This window comes from Battus philenor, unplaced genomic scaffold (genome assembly GCF_028537555.1).
Source record: "Battus philenor isolate CCGP_79_NKW_IND1 unplaced genomic scaffold, ilBatPhil1.0.hap1 SCAF_8, whole genome shotgun sequence".
NCBI lineage: Eukaryota > Metazoa > Arthropoda > Insecta > Lepidoptera > Papilionidae > Battus > Battus philenor.
Window position 1 is genome coordinate 15,231,968 of NW_027181748.1, and position 19,191 is coordinate 15,251,158.

The 19,191-nt window shown below is 35.9% G+C and overlaps 1 protein-coding gene across 1 annotated transcript in view; it reads left to right on the top strand.

Moving 5' to 3' along the window:
• The window catches only part of LOC137931858 (phospholipase B1, membrane-associated-like), a 39,833-nt gene extending 20,954 nt beyond the window's left edge, over positions 1 to 18,879 (top strand). The window contains exons 2-7 of the mRNA XM_068775369.1: positions 12,380 to 12,638; positions 12,785 to 12,954; positions 16,023 to 16,239; positions 16,889 to 17,034; positions 18,255 to 18,423; positions 18,542 to 18,879. Of these exons, the coding sequence (XP_068631470.1) occupies positions 12,380 to 12,638; positions 12,785 to 12,954; positions 16,023 to 16,239; positions 16,889 to 17,034; positions 18,255 to 18,423; positions 18,542 to 18,720 (1,140 nt within the window). The 3' untranslated portion in view covers positions 18,721 to 18,879. The remainder of the gene's footprint in view (positions 1 to 12,379; positions 12,639 to 12,784; positions 12,955 to 16,022; positions 16,240 to 16,888; positions 17,035 to 18,254; positions 18,424 to 18,541) is intronic.
• Positions 18,880 to 19,191: the final 312 nt, after the last annotated feature.

Genomic DNA, 19,191 nt, shown 5'->3' on the forward strand with positions numbered 1-19,191 from the left:
GATTCCCAGGATACAGTGTTACAAATAAATCATACTTTATGTATTAATTATACATAATCATAAACTAGTGTCCAGAGGATAGGCAGCAGCGTCTGTGATCGCTAACCTACCTGCCAAGTGTGGCGATTATGGTATATCCTCCAGTAGATATCCTTGGAGAAGACCTTTGGTAGACACCAAAGACCGGAACTTATATATATATATATACCGCTATGTAGCAGTAGTCGTCACTCTGAGTGATTTAACGGTAGTAGTGTGTTATTCGCATTGTTTGCCGCATGCGCATTTATCAGCGGGCTGGCGGGCGGTGCACTTCATTGCACAACTACTGCTACGTAGCGGAAGTAGCTATATATTGGTCTTTTTCTTACTTAGGATGGACTTCCGCAAAGTGACGCCTGAATCTATTAAATACGTACTACAAATTTATATTGTCGTTTTATAGATACGTTAAATGAAGTCACTTTATGACAATCGCAAGAATAAATTAACATATTTCTAATTTATTCAAAAAAATTTTCGGAACGTAACCACGACGCAAAGTGAGGTATTGGTGTACTTATAAAATAAAAACTATGTCAAGCTATTTACATTCACCTTTAGGTTCAAATCTCAAATATATAAATATATTATTCAATCTCCGCATTTATTTTGCTAAATATATTTTTTTAATTATTTAAACGTTTGTCAGTTCGAAATATTAAAAATAAAACTAATTACTTATCTGGACGAATGAACCGATTTACCTTTGCCCTTAAAATGGCGGCTTTAAAATTTCACTGCTGAATAGTGTGTTATGTTGCATTGCATTATTTATTGCCAACTAAGCTGTTACGTTACCTAACAGACGTCTGAGGTAGATTATTTAGTCAAATGTTACCAAATACACGTTAAGGAAAAGAAATATTAAAAGGTCATTGAATTTGATGTATTATTAAATAGAATGTTGCGGTTAGAGCGCCTATGTGATATCTCTTAACAAGAGTAGAGTATACAGGGTGATTGGTTATAAGTGTAAAAGATCTTAAAGTATGTATTTGAACTTGTGGCAACACAGAACAGGTACAGATAGTAAACAATGATTAATTATAATATGTAATAATCCGAATTTTGAAAATGATTTTAGTACGTATGTTATTTATTATTTCTGATACCATTTATTTTTGGATAGGGTGTACCATACATTTATTGACAGCAAATGAACTGTACTTATATTTTTTTGCTAAGAATAACTTTATTGACTTTAAAAATTGGTAATGGGTAGGAATGTGTTATTTTGTTTTTTATTTATATAAGCATGTTTGGTTTTGGAGTGGCAACCACGAGTTGGTAGACGTGGAGTGAACAGGCTCCACATTAGGTAGACCGAAGACGTAGTCAAGATTGCTGGAAGTATTTGGATGAGAGAGCACAGGACCGGTCATCGTGGCGACTTTTGGGGGAGTCTATGGTTTAACGTGGGCATCCATCGGCTGAAAAGATGGAGGAGATGGTTCTCGAGATGACCACAAGCTGGTAGACTCGAAGTAGGCCCTACATTAGGTAGATCGATGACATAATCAAGTTCGCGGGAAGTCGCTGGATGCGAGGTATGACCAGTCATAGCGCGATCTTTGGAGGAAGGCCAAAACCTTAGTGAGCATCTATCATCAGATATGATGATGATAATAATGAAGCATATTTGGAGACACTAGATATTTCCTAGATATTTTACACTAGATACGGTCGATTATTAAGGTTGTCAGAAGACGCTGAAAACAGACCGTTTCCAACGGGTTCTATAGGAAATCTACGGGGGAGGGAGTGAGCGTCTTATTGTTGAAATGCTGATAATGATGTTGAAGTATGTTTGATCGACTTTTCGTGTCACGGGGAACTCCCGCATTTTACCAATTTCGCCCTGTAATACTCGGCCCACGCGCCGCTAGCCCTTATCGTCGACCGAATCTATAATATATATTTGATTATATATAACTAGAATCAAATACTACACGTATTACTTTTAAATTGTTATAATACCTTAGGTGCCCTTCAGTATTTGATTTAAAAATAACATCAAACGAAAAGATTCCAACGACAGTGTAAATAAATACAGTACCCCGCGATTAATATTGCACATTGACTTTTGGAAAGAGACAATCGGCCAATTTCGGCTTCGTATAGCGTTCTCAGTCGCACGAAATATAACAACTGACAAAACGTCACATAGGTAGTGTGAGACAGAGGTAGTGCTCTACGCAGCCGAAATTAGCTGATTGTCTCTTTCCAAAGGTCGAAGTGCAAAATTTATCGCCGGGTATTGTAAACTGTGTTAAAGTCGTTAGGAAAAGTTATCACAAAACAAAACCTGATCAAGTTTATTATAGGCTCTTCTCGGCACATAGTGTGTTTAAAACCTTTATAGCTTCAAGTTGAACGATATCATTTTAAAATAGCTTAATTTAATACTTATTACAATCTTATTGCGCTGTTCTATTTTTATAACGTATGCAAGTGATAACTATTTTTAATACAAGTTTAAAAATAAAGGGAATAAATCAAATCAAGTTAAAATGTTCTTTAGTTGAATAGTCTATTACAAGTACTTTCAAATCGTCAATCAACATAAAATGTCTGCATTGTTGTCAGTACAGGAATCTACCATAGGCTCGGAAGACAGTTCTGCTGCAGCCGGCGAGAGACTCAACAGTTGCTCTTTACAAATATAGTTTTATAAAGAGTGCGCGACAAGCTTCCTTAGCGAGCATCGACAACATTTAATTCCACGCACTAACATCAGTATAAAATTCTTGGATAGAATAATATACTTTTTAAAAAATTAAATTTTAATATTGTTTTTAAATAAAATTTTATTATCCACACGTATATCTTGTGTCATAAATAAATATATAAAAATTTATTTTATTAATTGGTTTTGTAAATTTATTCAATATATTCACTTTAATGAATATGTAGAGTTTAGATATAATTATTTTTAATAATTACATACGAACATACGAAACCTCCTGCAATTACTAATATTAAAAATAAGAATTTTTTTACATCTTTCGTAATAAATTTAGGGTTGCCATTATATTTAGTGGCATTGAGTATCGGTTTAGTGACTACGTTCAGAACGCGTTTGCTAGATTGCATACAAAATGACAGCTGTCAAAGATGACACTTCTTACGTCACATGTACATCGAGCGCTTTTTGCGTAATATCCCATTAAAAAGTTTTTGTTAATTATAGTTTACAATCTCTGTCCCACGCTAACCATGTGCTACGATGTGTTTTGTCTGTCGCCCGACTGACAAAACGTCACATAGATAGTGTGGGACTAGAGGTAACGTTCTACGAAGCGGAAATTAGCCGATTGTTTTTTTCCAAGGGTCGATGTGCAATATTTATCGCCGGGTATTATACCAACTCGTAAATAGAATAAAAATAAATTAGTCAACGTCCGTAACCTTGATATTTATCCTCTTTAGTGTTAATAAAGGGTGTTCTAGTGAACTTCGAACAGTCGGAGTGTGGGCACGATTTCCAATAGGACCGTTCGGTAGTGGCTGCAACCACTGACACCTGACAACTTCAACAATGTTGTCTGTCCATCTTCTGGATATAAGTCTTATTCTGCGCTTGCAGATTCGCCTTTACTTCAGGACCATAAGGCACCAGCGGCCATCTGATCTACAAGCAACGTGGCCTGACCACTGTCACTTCAACCACTGGGCTATTTACTTTCGCATGTACCTCAGTAATAACATCAGCTACACCAATCGGGAAGTCGTCCAATGTACTCATGGAACATCATAACCTTTTCTTCGCTGGTTGCCTATAATTAAAATCATAGATAATTCATTCTTGACTGCCATTAATTTAAATATATGTAATTAACAATTTAAATACGCAATCAATTAAAAGCCGTAACAGTACATCGATCTCTGGGTGGTAAACCAAAGGTTGTTTACCTTAAAACATTTATATAAATTATGTAAGCATCTTTAGTTTCGTAACTTTTTGTTTTTTAAACTTTTCATATTTATTATATTTTTATTACAATACTATGCATTTTTAATATTTTATTAACATCATTTTTAAAATTTTAATATACCTTTTATAGCAGTAACATAATATAGCGTTAGCAATTATAACTGGTGCAAAATTAATGTCATAAATTGAACCGGCAACCATTTTGTTATAGATTAAAAAAACAACTATGTTGATGAAAAAAGTTTAGTCTAGACGACCTAGTTAGCAAGAAGCGCTCGGAAAAATGCATTTATTGTTCAAGCAAATGGAGCAAGCGAGGAAAATAGAAAATTTATCAATCGACGCCATAGCTATATAGTTAAGAATTTTTGTCCATTCATCTTTTTAATAATAATCTTTGGGAGGTGAAACGAATTTAGACCTCCCAAGACTCCAATGTTTATTAATAATAATACAGTCACAAGCGTACGTCGTCTTAAAAAAGGAATTTCTGAAATGTCAATGTCTGTCAATGACATATATATGAAAAATGTCAGAATGACTGTATGGGAGTTGTGTTTTGTAGTGGCCGGAAGTTTTATTTAACTAGTTAGATTCAGATACATATTAGAAGTAGAGCTAACATACAAAAAAAGACGCACATGCATACGCTTACGTTCATATACGATTTTCTTATATAAACATTTTTAATTACATTACACATTGATAATTTTTTTATTTAAATTTGTACTTATTATACAGATTACATCACCGACCTTTCACAATGGTTATATTATTAAAAAAATTAACTTTGTAATTTAAAATTAAATATTCTGTACATATTCGTAAATACACTTTGTAAAAAATTTGTGTAGGTTATAGTGTTTTGTTTTGTGACAACGTAAAATGTGACAACCCTGTAAACATACAATAGATATAAGTGACAACCCTATCATTCGTCGTGATCGCGTCTCGTGTATTAACAGCTAACAGGTTAATACGTGTCGTTAGCAACAAGACGCTAATGCTGCCGAATCTGATATTTCAATAAATATTATTACGTATATTATGAGTTTCATATTTTTTAATATATATTTTTTTAATCCTATATACGAAAGATTTACGTACTAGTAATTGATTTCATGACATACATTTTAAAATCCTGGGGCAATGTGTTTTGTTTATGATTTTTTAGATCTATCATTCTAAGGTTGTAAATATTTTAAGCGTGCCTATGTCATCTTAGTTCAAAGACATACCATAATCGGGGGATATGGATAGGGAGGGATATATCTTGTTTGTATTGGACATGACGCCAACTTAGATCAGCTTGGCCAGACTAGATTTACCACGAGAACTAGGACCCCAAGGGGAGGGATATATCATAATCGCCACGCTTAGCAGGCGTTTTGGAGATTTCAGTGTGGCATTATGGTACACAGAGAACGCTGCTGCCCATCCCCTGGAAACTTTTGTGAGGAGTGGCAATCATATTAATGCAAGTATAGTCAATTATCGTGTCCTGGAAATCGAACCACGATCATAAGTCAGTCGCAATCTTTTACTGCTTGGTTACGGCTTGGTTCACGTGACCACGTAGAGATTTTGACCATCATTTAAGCCGATAGACGCCCACTGCAAGGAATAGGCCTACTCTAAAAATCGCCACAATGACAGGACTTGCACTGCCCGCAGAAGAACTGGCATAGATTCAATAAACGGTCAATGGTATTGATGCTTCTTAATGTTTTATTTGTGCAGTATAAATAATTGTATAATCACATTTAATTAACAGTTTGCAAGGTATGAATCCAGACCGTGATCCACCTTGTGGCCCAGTGTCCCGCATTCGGGGGACTCCGGCTCGAATTCGAGTGCCAGTCTGGCGTAAAAATCAGGGAGGAGTCAATAGCCTTCCTGATAAGCGAAAAAGAGACCAAAAATTCATTCATCACCCTCTGTAAAAAATTATAAATAATACTATAGAAAGAAATAAAAAGTAAATATTGCAAATAAATAGATAATAAAGACAAAATAAAAGCTAAATAAGATACTGTGATATAAAATAATTATAGAATCTAAGTAATAAAAATGTGATATAAAATAACAACGTAATTTAAGGAAATGTAAAAAGAAATGAGGAATGAATGAAAGGTGATACAGAGCAAAAGGGAAAGACAGTAGAATTGTGGAATGAAAGAATAGACCGAAAGACAATGTGAAGTATGAAAGAAGAGAAAGAAAATAATAAAAAATTCTGTGAAAAATTAAATAAATTTGCCCAAAAAGTCCCTGTCCCACAAAAGATAGGGGGTACGAGAGGCCCCCAGTAGCGGGGGCCATAAAAAAAAGATATGAGTCTAGATGCTCGAAAATTATGAAATATCTCGAAGAAATGCTTGTCTGAAGTGGGAGTGGGGCACATCATTCGTGGTGACGACGGCGGTTAGAGCTGAAAGGTTCTCAAGTGGACACCATGAGCTGATATAAGAGACATGAGTGGATCCTCACTAGGTAGAGTGATGTCATAATCTAGACCACGGGAATTAGCTGTATGCCGGCAGCGCAAAATAGATCATTGTGGCGATATTTGAAGGAAATCTATACCTAGCAGTGTGAATGAAAGCTATGAATTCGTACTCCGTTTCTTCCTTACCATTAGTCAATGGCTCCAGTATCTGACATTAGACGGTTGTGATAAATTCTTTTTTTAAATACGTCAAAATACTTTCTCAAGCGTTCCAAAGAGGTTTATTGCGTTAAAATTAAAAATTCCCATACATTGTTATTCCGTGAACTCACAATGTTTTTCCAAATAAAACTACCATTATAACCATAGAGTCGAACGACGCATGAAATCAATGTTGGACCATAGACAAAAATTCATACACGTTTTTATCTGTGGGAAGTTGAATATTCCTTTTTTATTCGTAAATGATTTTCCCGCCATTGTAGGGCTTGGGCTTTCGTTACGTTTTTTGCATTATCATTGTCTGTAAGTTGCAACTTAGTTTTATACAATTTAGTGCAAAAGAAAAAGAATCGAAGAATGAATCAAAAGTGTAAGAAAATTAAAAGATCGATATTTAGATAAAATTTAAAGATATCGATAATTCCATAATTTCTTGCCTGCAATTGATTGATACTAAACGATTATTCGTTTAGTATCGCATAGCATATAAATAAAAATGTCAAATAAAATAAAATGACATATAAATGTCAAAAAACTTAATAATACAGATAATTTATATCTTATGATAGATCGGGAATAAAACTCGTTCCGTTCGTATTTTATATAATGGCTCGAAACACCTTGCGAAGCAGAGTAGAGACAAATATAAAATAAATTTAAAAAAAGTAGTCGATCAAAAAGAGTTCTTTTAAAAATTCCAACGTTGAATAAGTAAATTTTATCTTACGTTTATCTTGTTTTATTATTGCAGCAGAAGTTTTAATAACCTATTTCTTCTATATTTATTTAAAGCAATGATGTAAGAAATATTTGTGTAATTGTATACCTTTGTTTCTCGCCCTGTGCAGATATTATAGGACTTTTGCTTCGACTTTCTCGAAACAAGTGCCTGTAGCTTAGCTCGTAAATTCGAACAATGCTGTACTTTACGTGTAAGTTATTACTTGTGCTGCAATAAAACGTTTTCCATCTATTTAAACATTTACACTTAATGCCAGTAAAATGGTACGATATTTAAATATATATAGCTGTTCACTGATCGCTTCACGTGGGCCGCACCGCCTGTTGTGGTTATTTTACAAAATTTATTCATGGTAATTGTTAACAAGGTCAAAAAAATATTCTGGTCATGTTGTGCAGCTTTTAGAGCTAAAATACAAATATGTGTTTTTTATGAACACGTTCTTACGACAACTTTCGACATTTCAACAACTTCTGCACCTTAGAAAGGGCTGCAATTATTCCAAGACATATCCCGCGAGGAAGTTGTGCCTACTCCGGCATCCTCGATGTACCTCAGGAATACGAGACCACTTCGCGTTGCTGTTCTTCTCAAGTTCAAATTGAGTGGACGATGAAGGTACCATACTCTTCACACCTGTAAACCTTATGCTCTTTTAGTCGCCTCTTATGACAGGCAGGGGATATTTTAGTCATATTCTAGTGAACTAAGGCTAAAGGGTTGGCGTGACGAGACGCCCGATGCCACGTGCTTGTCGCAAACGTCTACGTACAGGATCGGCTTCCCTCTCCCTTTCGGACGGCACCTTCTGCATAACGGCCTATGTAACTGCTAATACTGTTGGCAGAGAATGTTGAAGGCCTACGTCCAGTAATGTACATCCCACGCCTGACATCATGATGATTATATGAAAAGTATCAGAAGCTTGCGTGTTCAAATCACGTCAGGGTCACCAGTTGTGGTGGAATTTAACAGGTTAAGTAAACAATGTTAGGGACAACAACTAGCGAGCTGGAGCACAAAAATTAAAACACTTGGATTTAAGATAGACACAGTTTATTTTAAAAGTCATCCGCCTGCATATTCAGATACACCAACGCCGTAATAAATTATTTGTCATTCGAATGAAATAATTTTTACATAAAACTCACCACTCATTTGTACATATTAAACATTGATTCAAAATTAATATATGATAGTCTTTAATTGAATATTCCATCAAGCACTATAAATTTAATACAAATTCACAAAACAACAACACATATGCCCCTTGACGCCGCTCGCCATTATTATATTTCATAATATTTTTCGGCGTAAGACGCGGTTTTGACAACCGCCTTCAAATCATACACCGCGCATTCTCAGTTTTTGCGCATGCGTAGACTGATGGATTGACAGATAAGCGAAAGCATTTTGACAACTGTGATTATTTCGCTACAGACTTATAAATGTATAGATAACAGTAAATATTACAAGTTTAACATATGTAGCTCAAAAATATGCTTCATGCGGTGGAATTTTAAAAATCACGTGAAATTTCAAAGGTCACGAGAAGTAGCTGGATACAGGCGGTTCCAGACCGATTATCTTGGTGATCTTTGGGAGAAACCTATGTCTTTCAAAGAAGAATAATGTATTTCTTTCTTTTCAAAAACGTAACATTATCGTGAATTCTAATGTCAAAATATTAATTTATTCTCAAACTTTGTTTTGTTCACGTTCTGTATCCCTGATAAAAGAAACTTTTTGTTTATTTATAATTTTTTGCTAACAGCTGGTGTTGGGTTGACAACTTCGATTATCTCATTACCAATTTAATACAAGTCGTATTTACTTCAATTGCGTATCAACACATAAAAGCCATTACGCATGCGCCACTATTTCGTGCCAGAGTTTTAAAATATATTTCTTATATCTTACGTATTCTATCCACGAAAGTAAACGTCTTTTATATCTTATTAATTAGATAACTAACGTTTTGAATAATCAAACAGCTTTGTTCTAACCTTGTAGTTTTATCTTTTGTTAATTATATAGTACTAACTGACCCGGCGAACTTCGTACCGCTTAACAGTCAGTGAATATTGTGTTACCTTTTAGCTGTACTAATTTAGGCTTTAATGAATGTAATACAAGGATACAAAATAATATTAATATAGATAGATATATAAAAGTATTTTATTATGATGAATGATGACGAATACATACAGAATGAGAATAAAAATTAAAAAAAAATAATAATTAAAGACTACACATGTCAGAAAAAAATGATTGAAAACTATGTTATGCAGATTGGGATACACTCGGATTAATTCATTAATCGGATTTTCATTCAAGCACCTTGTGATAAACGACATTCTTTGTTTTTTAGTCATAGTTTTATCTTTTATTAATTATAGAGTATGATTATTTATAGGTGTTAAATCTTTTACACCTGTTTTCAATCAACCTGTATAATGTTTAGGGGCACGGAAATTTCGTATTTACGAAATAGATGCGAATAAATGCGAAAATTACTTTTTAATGCGAATAAATGCGAAATGTATGGTAAACTTCTTTTTTCCAAAGTCTTCTTTAAATTGATCTAATTGATACATATGCACACTGTCATAGGTTAATTCTTCGGGTTTTTAAAATTAATAAAAACCTCAATATGCAGGACATATTGTTGGCCGTTAAAAGCAACGTTTTGTTTTTTTTTTTGCTGTAGCAGCATTACATAGTGTTAAAAGTTCAATAAACAGCGTCACGCTCAACGCTTCTTCTACATATGAAATCTTGACGTTTAGACCAAAAACGACGTTTAAAAAGTCGAATCTTCCTTTTTTAAAGTTATCTTTTAAAAAATTAAAACTGTTGATGTCGCGACTTGTACTTTAAAATTTTGTAAATTTTTACATTTTTTTTTTAAATTTGGAAATAAAATTACTAAACAGAAATTTTTGTTGCTAAATGTTTAATTTACTTAAATTTTATAATTTTAAGGTATAAATGCGAAATTTATGCGAAATTTGCAAATTTTGAAAAATATAAATGCGAAATTGGTGATTTTTTTCTGCGAAAATTCCGTACCTCTAATAATGTTATCGTTGTAGTATGTTATATAATAATTATTAATTTATTTAATTAATAAATTAGTATGTAAGTTTATTATACCATATTACTAAGTCAAGATACTGCGCAAATAATTTTAGTATTGAAGAGGTCTACTTCGTCTTGCCTAATTGTGTTAAGGTTCCTGCTTGTTTGCACCATAGAAGCTGATGATATGGGTGATTAAATTAATTTATTTACGTAGGATTTTAAAAGAGAAATTCTTTTAATTGGCTGTTTACATAAAATCGACGCAGGGCCACGAATAAAACTCAAAATAACTTCCAGAACAACACGCTCTAAAAACTTGGGAAAGAAATTGCCATTTTTGTGCGTAAATTGTAATGCATATTTACGTATTATTAATAAAATTTTATCATTGACAAACTTTGTTTAGTATAATACAGTACACACTTTAATCATATTCATAAAAAAATGTATATTTTATTTGGTTTAAAAAACAAAGTTACAACATGTTCAAACTGTTTTCACTTTCAATTTTTTTCCAAAGACTGCAAAGTAAGTATAACTCATTTGCTCACTTCGACCCTTGCCGTGGATTACGTTTTCTTACGTGACGCGCGTGCTGAGCAGCCGAAAATGTGCTACGTCGTTAACTAACAAGGTCTGACGATCGTTATTGCGCCCGAGATGGTCGTGTGCCATTTTCTTTGCCCGTAAGTGCACGCCGGTCGCGTTTCTTAGCTGCTTGTCCTACATGGAAACGTCATCTTGAATATTAATGTCATACAATGTTTATGTTGGCTAACGCATGTAGTATAGTTTTCCTTACATTGTTATATTTACACTTTTAGTTTTTTTTTTAATCTGGCAACATTTACTCATTCGAACAATGTGTCAAAAATTAGATGTAAAAATATTATAACAGAAGATTAATTTATTTACAATATGGTGTTTATTAAAAAAAACACAATAATGTTAGCGCAATAAATACGACATTTTAATTTTTAGACTATTACAGAATAGTCGAAAAATTAATGTGTTGTGTTTGACATATGGTTAAATGTCAAACATTTTTCCCGCCATTTTTACCGAATAAAATATAACCTAGAAGTTGTAATATATTATTATTAAAATATTTAACGAAATTAAAAAACGATCGTATTTTGTTTTTAGTTATATTATTTTTCTATTTCCCTCATTACACAATATTCTGTGTTGTTAAAGAACTTGAAATGGCCGTTTCTGCAACACACGTTGTGTAGGTAATGTTTTAAATGTGTTTAATATTACACTTCGCCAATGCGTGATTTGTTGTCTAATAGTTATTTATTTACAAACTTCTTATACTGTATTATATTTGCCAGTAAACTTTTAGAAGCAAGGCGTATTTGTTTGTAAAATTTACATTCTCCCAAATCAAAGTCCTCGAAAGAGTCAAAATATATATAGCCTTTAAGACCTTCTTCGATTCAGTTTTTCTCTCCGTAATCATGTCAAAACGATGTTGCCACATTGGCCTTTTGATTTTACTGAATAGCCAGAAATCACACGGAGCCAAATAAGGTACGGTGGTAGAAGAACGATATGAGTCGAGTTTTTGGTAAAAAAAAGTAGAAAAGAACTAATGCAGGTTGATATCGACCAATCAGGACTTCACACTTTAAACCTGAGCCAAACGACGACTTTTGAAAAACAGACGCTTGGCAAATGTTATATACAGTCTTATCAACCTAGAAAAAAAATACCCGCCTTTCTAATGTCTGGAATTTTTAAATGACAATTTCACGTTTTTTAATCACTGTAGTATGTATGGTTTTTGTAAAATAGTTGTTTTTAGTTTATGTTTGAGGTGTCAAAACTGCCTTGTAAGGTACAGATTATTAATTAGAGGCATTACACAAAGTAGTATATAAATATTGTTGTTTTTTCGTAGTGGCAGTCGATACACTATTTGCCCCGGAAGTCGAACGTCCGTCGGCAGCGCGCTATACCCCCGTCCACGCCGTTCCCTTGCGCCAGCTCCATACCCTGGGGCAAGAGCAGGCAGAAACCCACTTCAGTGCACCGTTTACGTCCAGGGGATATTGATGTGGTTGCAGCTATAGGGGATTCTCTGGTAGCAGGCAGCGGCGCCTTGGAGGAGTACGCATTGGGGGCCATCATCGAGTACCGGGGGGTGTCGTGGTGTGCAGGTATTTAAAATAAAATAAAATATAGCTTTGTATTGTACTTGAATTTGCGATGAATCCTTTTTTAGGCGAAACTTTCTTTGTAGGTGTTTCCAGTCAAGAGTTGAACTAAATTGTATATCAACGTACACATATCAATTTGTCACCAGGTGGTGACAGCACTTGGCGTGAGTTTCTCACGCTGCCCAACATCCTGAAGGAATACAACCCTGAACTTCGGGGATACTCCACCGGCACCGGCGAGTGGTTAGCCAAGAACTCCCGATTCAATGTTGCCTTCCCCGTTGCTTCAGACGAAGATGCTTATAAACAAGCTAAGGTAATATATAAACTATATAAATATAACTTCCAGTATTTGGGCCACCATGAGTGTCGTCCACTGTTTCTGAAACATTGCAGAACAACAATAAAGGTGGAAGTAAATAATTTAAGGTCATTTGTTCATTTTAAAGATATCTATGGCAGGATATACTATAATCACCACGCTTGACAGGCCGATTGGCGATCGCAGTGTGGTATTATGGCACGCAGAGGACGCTGCTACTCATCATCTGGAAACTTGTTCAAGAGCAGTGGCAATCCTACATAATTAATGTACAAAGTGTGATTTATATATGAAACTTGTGACCATCTTTGATAATTAAGAAAAAGACCAATATTTAGAAACACATGCAGCGGTAGTGGTGCAACAAAGTGCACCGCTCGCCAGCCCGCTGATAAATGCGTATGCGGCAAACAATGCGAATTGCACAACTGCCACCGTCAAATCACCCAACATGTGTTTCACCCCTCCACGGGGCATCTTCAGGAGTTATGTTACACCGATTAGTGCCAAACACACTCTTTGTACGACTACCACTGAATGTGCGGAAGTGGCTAACTATTGGTCTTTTTCTTACTTAGGATGGACTTCCGCAAGGTAACGCCTGATTCTATTAAATATTTTGATAATACCAGAGTAATTTCTACGTATCGCACTATCGCCTCTGTTGTCTTTGTTTAATCACGTCCCGGTGAGAGGGACAGAGCTCTCCCGGTATCCTTGTCATTTCAAAGAAACACAAGATCACTTCGCGTTCATTTGCTGTCCTTCGTGGCTTTTCAGTCTAAGGAAGAGGTTCACAGAATTTTAACACATAGATCACTTTCAAAATTTAACTGGTACCAGTGTACACCCTGTATGTACATTTCCAACGTATTCTTAAAAAACAACAAAGCAACGGACTGCAGTGCTATGCAAATTTCTACACGTAACAGTTGTTGAGTTTTTAAAATAATGTCTGCCAAATTTCGTAATTGAAGTCAAGCCCCTGTTTAAGGTCCACTAGGACCTCTTTGGTTCCTACTATTAACCGACTTCTACCCTTAAAGTCACCCGAGTTATAAAAAAACCGCATCGTCGTCCAAAGATGTAATTAAAAATAGTGTGAAATGGGTAATTAATAATTAAGTTCGACCTTACATAAAATATTCGAAGCGTGAATAAAAATTTCCGTGCGTCGAATTTTTTACTCTTACACAATAGTAACGTTACATTGCGTGTGGGTTTTACTTACGATTAGCCTCATCGCCCACTGTTAAGCGATACTATAGATATATGAAGCGATATCTTAAGATATGTTCTAATTTTTTAAATATTAAAATGTTAGCGAGGTATTGGCGTATTGTATACTAAAGACTTTACTAGTAAATCATCTATCTCTAAGATCGTAAACTTCAGAAAGTTCCTACCTCCAAGATTTGAAGAAAGACTGAAGAACTTTTATGGCCTAAGGGTTCTTCTGCCTCTTTTTAGCCTATGGAAGCCTATTGCAAGACATAGGCCTCTATTCAAAGATCACCACTTCCCGCCAAAGCAACTTCTCGTGATCTTAACTATGTCGTTGGTCTACCTAGTGGGGGCCTGCCCACGCTGTGTCTATCGGCTCGTGGTCGCTCGGATACCTTCGGCCTCAACGACCACCGGTTGCACAAGCGATGTGCCACGCCCACTATCAATTCAGACGATAACATTTCCGATTCCATCTCGCAACATAACTCCGAGCGTAGCCCTCTCCGTTGCTCCTTGACTCTTTCGGCCTAAGGGACCTTGGGAATGATTTTTTATAAAGGCTATTTTAATATGACATTTATATAGTCCTAGTAATTTGTTTTAGACTTTTCCTATCCCATCTAATTTATACTCGAACAGACAATAGACCAGAGTTCCCCAAACTTTTTTGTGTCGTAGACCCCTTGCCATGTTCTTCCGTGTTGGGTAGACCCCCTACTTACCCGATATTGATTTTCTGTAAATTTCTAATTGTAGTGAAGTTTAGTGTTAAAAACTTAAAGTTTCTTAAAGTAAAAACACATGTTAATTTAATAATCCTACTACTTATACAATTTTATAAACATATAAATACAATAAATTTTTTACTTCATAGGTACTTTTATAAGTAATGTAAATGTTTTGATATTATAAGATAGTATGATGTAAGTAAATAGGTACTATCAGTGTATGTGTTGAGATCCACTATCGTGGACCCCCATTTTCATTTCATGGACCCCCAAATTTTTTTTCGCTGTCGCAGACCCATTGCAGATTGTCATAGACCTCTAGGGGTCGATATAGACCACTTTGGAAATCACTGCAATAGACTCTTGTTGTGTTCTATAAGAAATAAAATCTGTACTAAGTCGAATAAACAAATTTTTGAATTTGAATTTAATGTGATTTTTTTATAAGCACAACTTTCACTATTTATTATGATTCGTTATTGTGCTTTTTGTACACAATATATTTTTGTTGCATTTCCAAATTTTCGGAATTTCAATAAAGTGATAAAACAATTGATACATAGCTCATAGCTTCGCTTTCTGTGTAAAGCGAACTTATGAATAAAATTAATATTATAATTAGCTTTTGATTTAGAGAATTTATGGAATTTTTCGTATTAAGGTTTATGCATGTTGTCTTACTAAAAGTATTATTAAAGTCAATAAAGTGTTAAAAACCAAAATATAATAAAGTCTGAGTTCATTTCCATGCTTTTATATATAAAAAGTAAAACTTTAATGAAGTGATAGTATAGGACTTGTAGTCAATTACAACACGATATATATCGAAGGATAAGTTGCAAGTATATATTAAATGCATGTTGTTAGCAACAGACATTTTAGACCAGTGCTTCTCAACATTGGGCCCACACACCATAAGAGAGCAATTCGATTGTTAAGGAGGCGATTCGAAAATTATACCCTTTCTCTTCTATATAAAAATAATATATATTACATAGGAAGGCGTATGAATTTTATAAAGCCTAAGATAGGGCATGAAACAAAAAAGGTTGGCAGCAGCTGTTTTAGACCAATTTGAATATTTATAATGATTAATTTTACCTCTAGATCCTGGTGGCACGGATGCGATCGTCACCAGACATCGACATGGAGCGCGACTGGAAGATGGTGACTGTATTCATCGGCGCCAACGACCTGTGCTCCGCGTCCTGTCTGTCACCAGTCGCGTGGTCACCATCCGCCCACGCCCGCAAGCTCGCTCGCGCCCTCGACTACTTCTACGACCACCTGCCGCGGACCATCATCAATTTGATCCCAGTGCTGGGTTAGCCATTTTGGATTTTAAAACTGCTTTACTTAATTTCCACTTACCATTGTTTCCCCAGGTCTCTTCTTTGATATTCTTTATTGTACACGCTAGAATACATTGAAATAGCTTCATAATAATGTACAAAAACAAAAAAGTACAATGGACGGTTTTCTCACAAGGCAACCTCTTACAGACAACCATAGTATAGAAAAGGTTGAAGTACAAATAATGGGTCGTTAACATGTACATACATAAACATGCCTGAATATGTATATAACATATATACTTATAATAAACAAAAACATCTAACGGATTTGGATCGCACTTGCTTCGGAAATAAAAAAGAAACAGAGGATGAAGAAGAAATGAATTCAAGGTTAAATAATCATAGATCTAGTAAATATTACTCAATCATTTTCTTAAAAATAGGTAGTAATTTAGCACGTCTTATATTCAGCGGTAAACCATTCCACAATCGAACGGCCTGTGTGGCAAAAGATTTGGCCTTGAAGAAAATTGCGCCGGCATTTTTAATTTCAAATTCTCTGATGATCTCTAAGACCTCTTATGAGTACCATGATGAAATTGAAATCTTGATTTGAGATAAGAGGGAATGAGCGATATATACTTTCGGCGTGTTAAGTAAGATGCAATATGTTCGCAGACGTGTCGGTGTCAGTACGCGTGGTGCGGCCGCTGATGTGTCGCTTGATGCACTCGCTGTTCTGCACGTGCTTCCACCGCGGCGGCGGGGAGCTGGCCGACCTCGTCCGCATGGCGCGCCTTTACCAGAAGGCAGAGCTCGCTCTGGTACGTACCCACCATAACTTACACAAACCCATATACTTATTGCAATAAGTCTACATCTTATGCGTAGTTTGCTTTATCTATAAGAACATAATAATTTCTTTTTCTTTATCATATTCTTCATCTTTTCGGCTTCCATCATCGCAACCGGTCTTGTGCCACATCCAGCGACTTCCCTCAACCTTAACTATGTCATTGGTCAACCTACTAAGGAACTTACCAACGCCGCATTCATGACCATCACTTGAGAAACTTTCAGTACAGCAATTCTTCGAACTGCGTCGATGATCTTGGTTCTTCTCCGGATCACCTCATTTCTGGTTCAATCTCGCAGCGAAACTTCGAGCGCAGCTCTCTACATTGCTCTCTAGATGACCTAAACGCCTTCTTATGAACTCTGTGTTAGACACTAATCGGTGTAACATAACTCCTGAAGATGCCCCGTGGAGTGGTGAAACACGTGTTGAGTGGTTTAACTGCGGCAGTTGTGTGATTCGCTTTGTTTGCCGCATGCGCATTTATCAGCGGGCTGGCGGGCGGTGCACTTTATTGCATGACCACTGCATGTGCGGAAGTGGCTAAATATTGGTCCTTTTCTTATCTTCTTATGAGACTCGTCGTAAAAAAAAATTACTAAACATAAAAAGTCTTTCCTTCAACTAAAATAGACTGTTAAGTTACAGATAAACCACAGTATAAGTTTCCAATTCCTCCAAGTTTACTAATCATGCTTAACGGAATAGCCTTTTAATTTTATAGCAGAACAACCTACCAGCGTCATTGTTTCCAGACGATTATAGCTTAAAAGTCTTCAAGAGAAGAGTGAATAGGTTTCTTCTAGACAAGCATGTACCATGTTAGACCTTGTCATCGCTTAAGATCAGACGAGAGATCAAATGCATCAAACAAGAATTAAAAATCTAACAACTCATGTCTTTGTTTATTAATAATTTGGCTAACTTACTGAGAACTGTCAGTAGTAGGAGTAGAAGGCTTTTGAGGTGGGAGGAAGAAGAGGGGTGTCAACTTTCTATTGAATTCTTCTGGCATTTTACTCATCACATATATAAGTGATGACGACATTTATATGAATGAATAGTCAACTTAATACGGTGAATATTAATCCGTATTTTAATGAGCTAGGAGATATCACTGCTCTATAGGTAAGAACTGTCAGTCTATGATCTTTGAAGTCTTCACATGTCACGTGGTATGGCACGCAGGTGGAGAGCGGTCGGTACAGCCAACGCGATGACTTCACGGTGGTGGTTCAGCCGTTCATGCGGCTGTTCAACGCGCCAGCTCCGCCGCGAGCTCCTCTACCTCTGGTCATCCACCGATCGTACATCACCCACGACTGCTTCCACTTCTCCCAAAAGGGACACGCGCTTGGTAAGCAAACAAATACCTATAAATAAAAACTATTATGAAATTCTTTCAACTGCTGTCGCTCTAGAACAGAAATAGAGATGATTGAAAATAAAGTCGTTTACTTCTCATTTTGTTCCAGCGGCGAATCTCCTGTGGAACAATTTACTGGAACCAGTCGGAAATAAGTCGGACAATGTACCACCGGTTTTACTGAAGTCGTTCCGGTGCCCAACACCTAACGCACCGTTCTTCTTTACCGCGCAGAACTCGAAGACATACCTGGAGACGGGACGCCAGGAAGGTGCTGACCAGTTATGACCTATGCGGTCAAGGCTTAGTTAATTAAGTTGACCGCATTAGGCAGTTGACTTACCCTTTCATCATCATCATCAAGTCAACCCACTACAAGGCATAGACATTCCCCAGTGATCACCACGATGACTGGTCTTGCGTTGCCCACATCCATTGACTTCTCGCGACCATGACCATACCATTAGTCCACCAAATGGTGGTCTATCGATGCTGTGACTCTTGGCTTGTGGTCGCAACTCGAGAGCCTTTTGTCCCCAACGGCAGATGGTTGCATGAGCGATGTGCCCCCTCACACTTCGGAAGAGCAATTATTTGAGCTACATCAGTGACCAAGGTTCTTCTGCAAATGTTCTCATTTGTAACCTACACTTTGGTGGCAGTAAATTAGAAATGAAAGAGTTTCCCATCAACTTATATGTCGCGGAAAATGGTAGCCTAATAAAAAATTTTAGGAAATATTTATATATTATTGAAAGA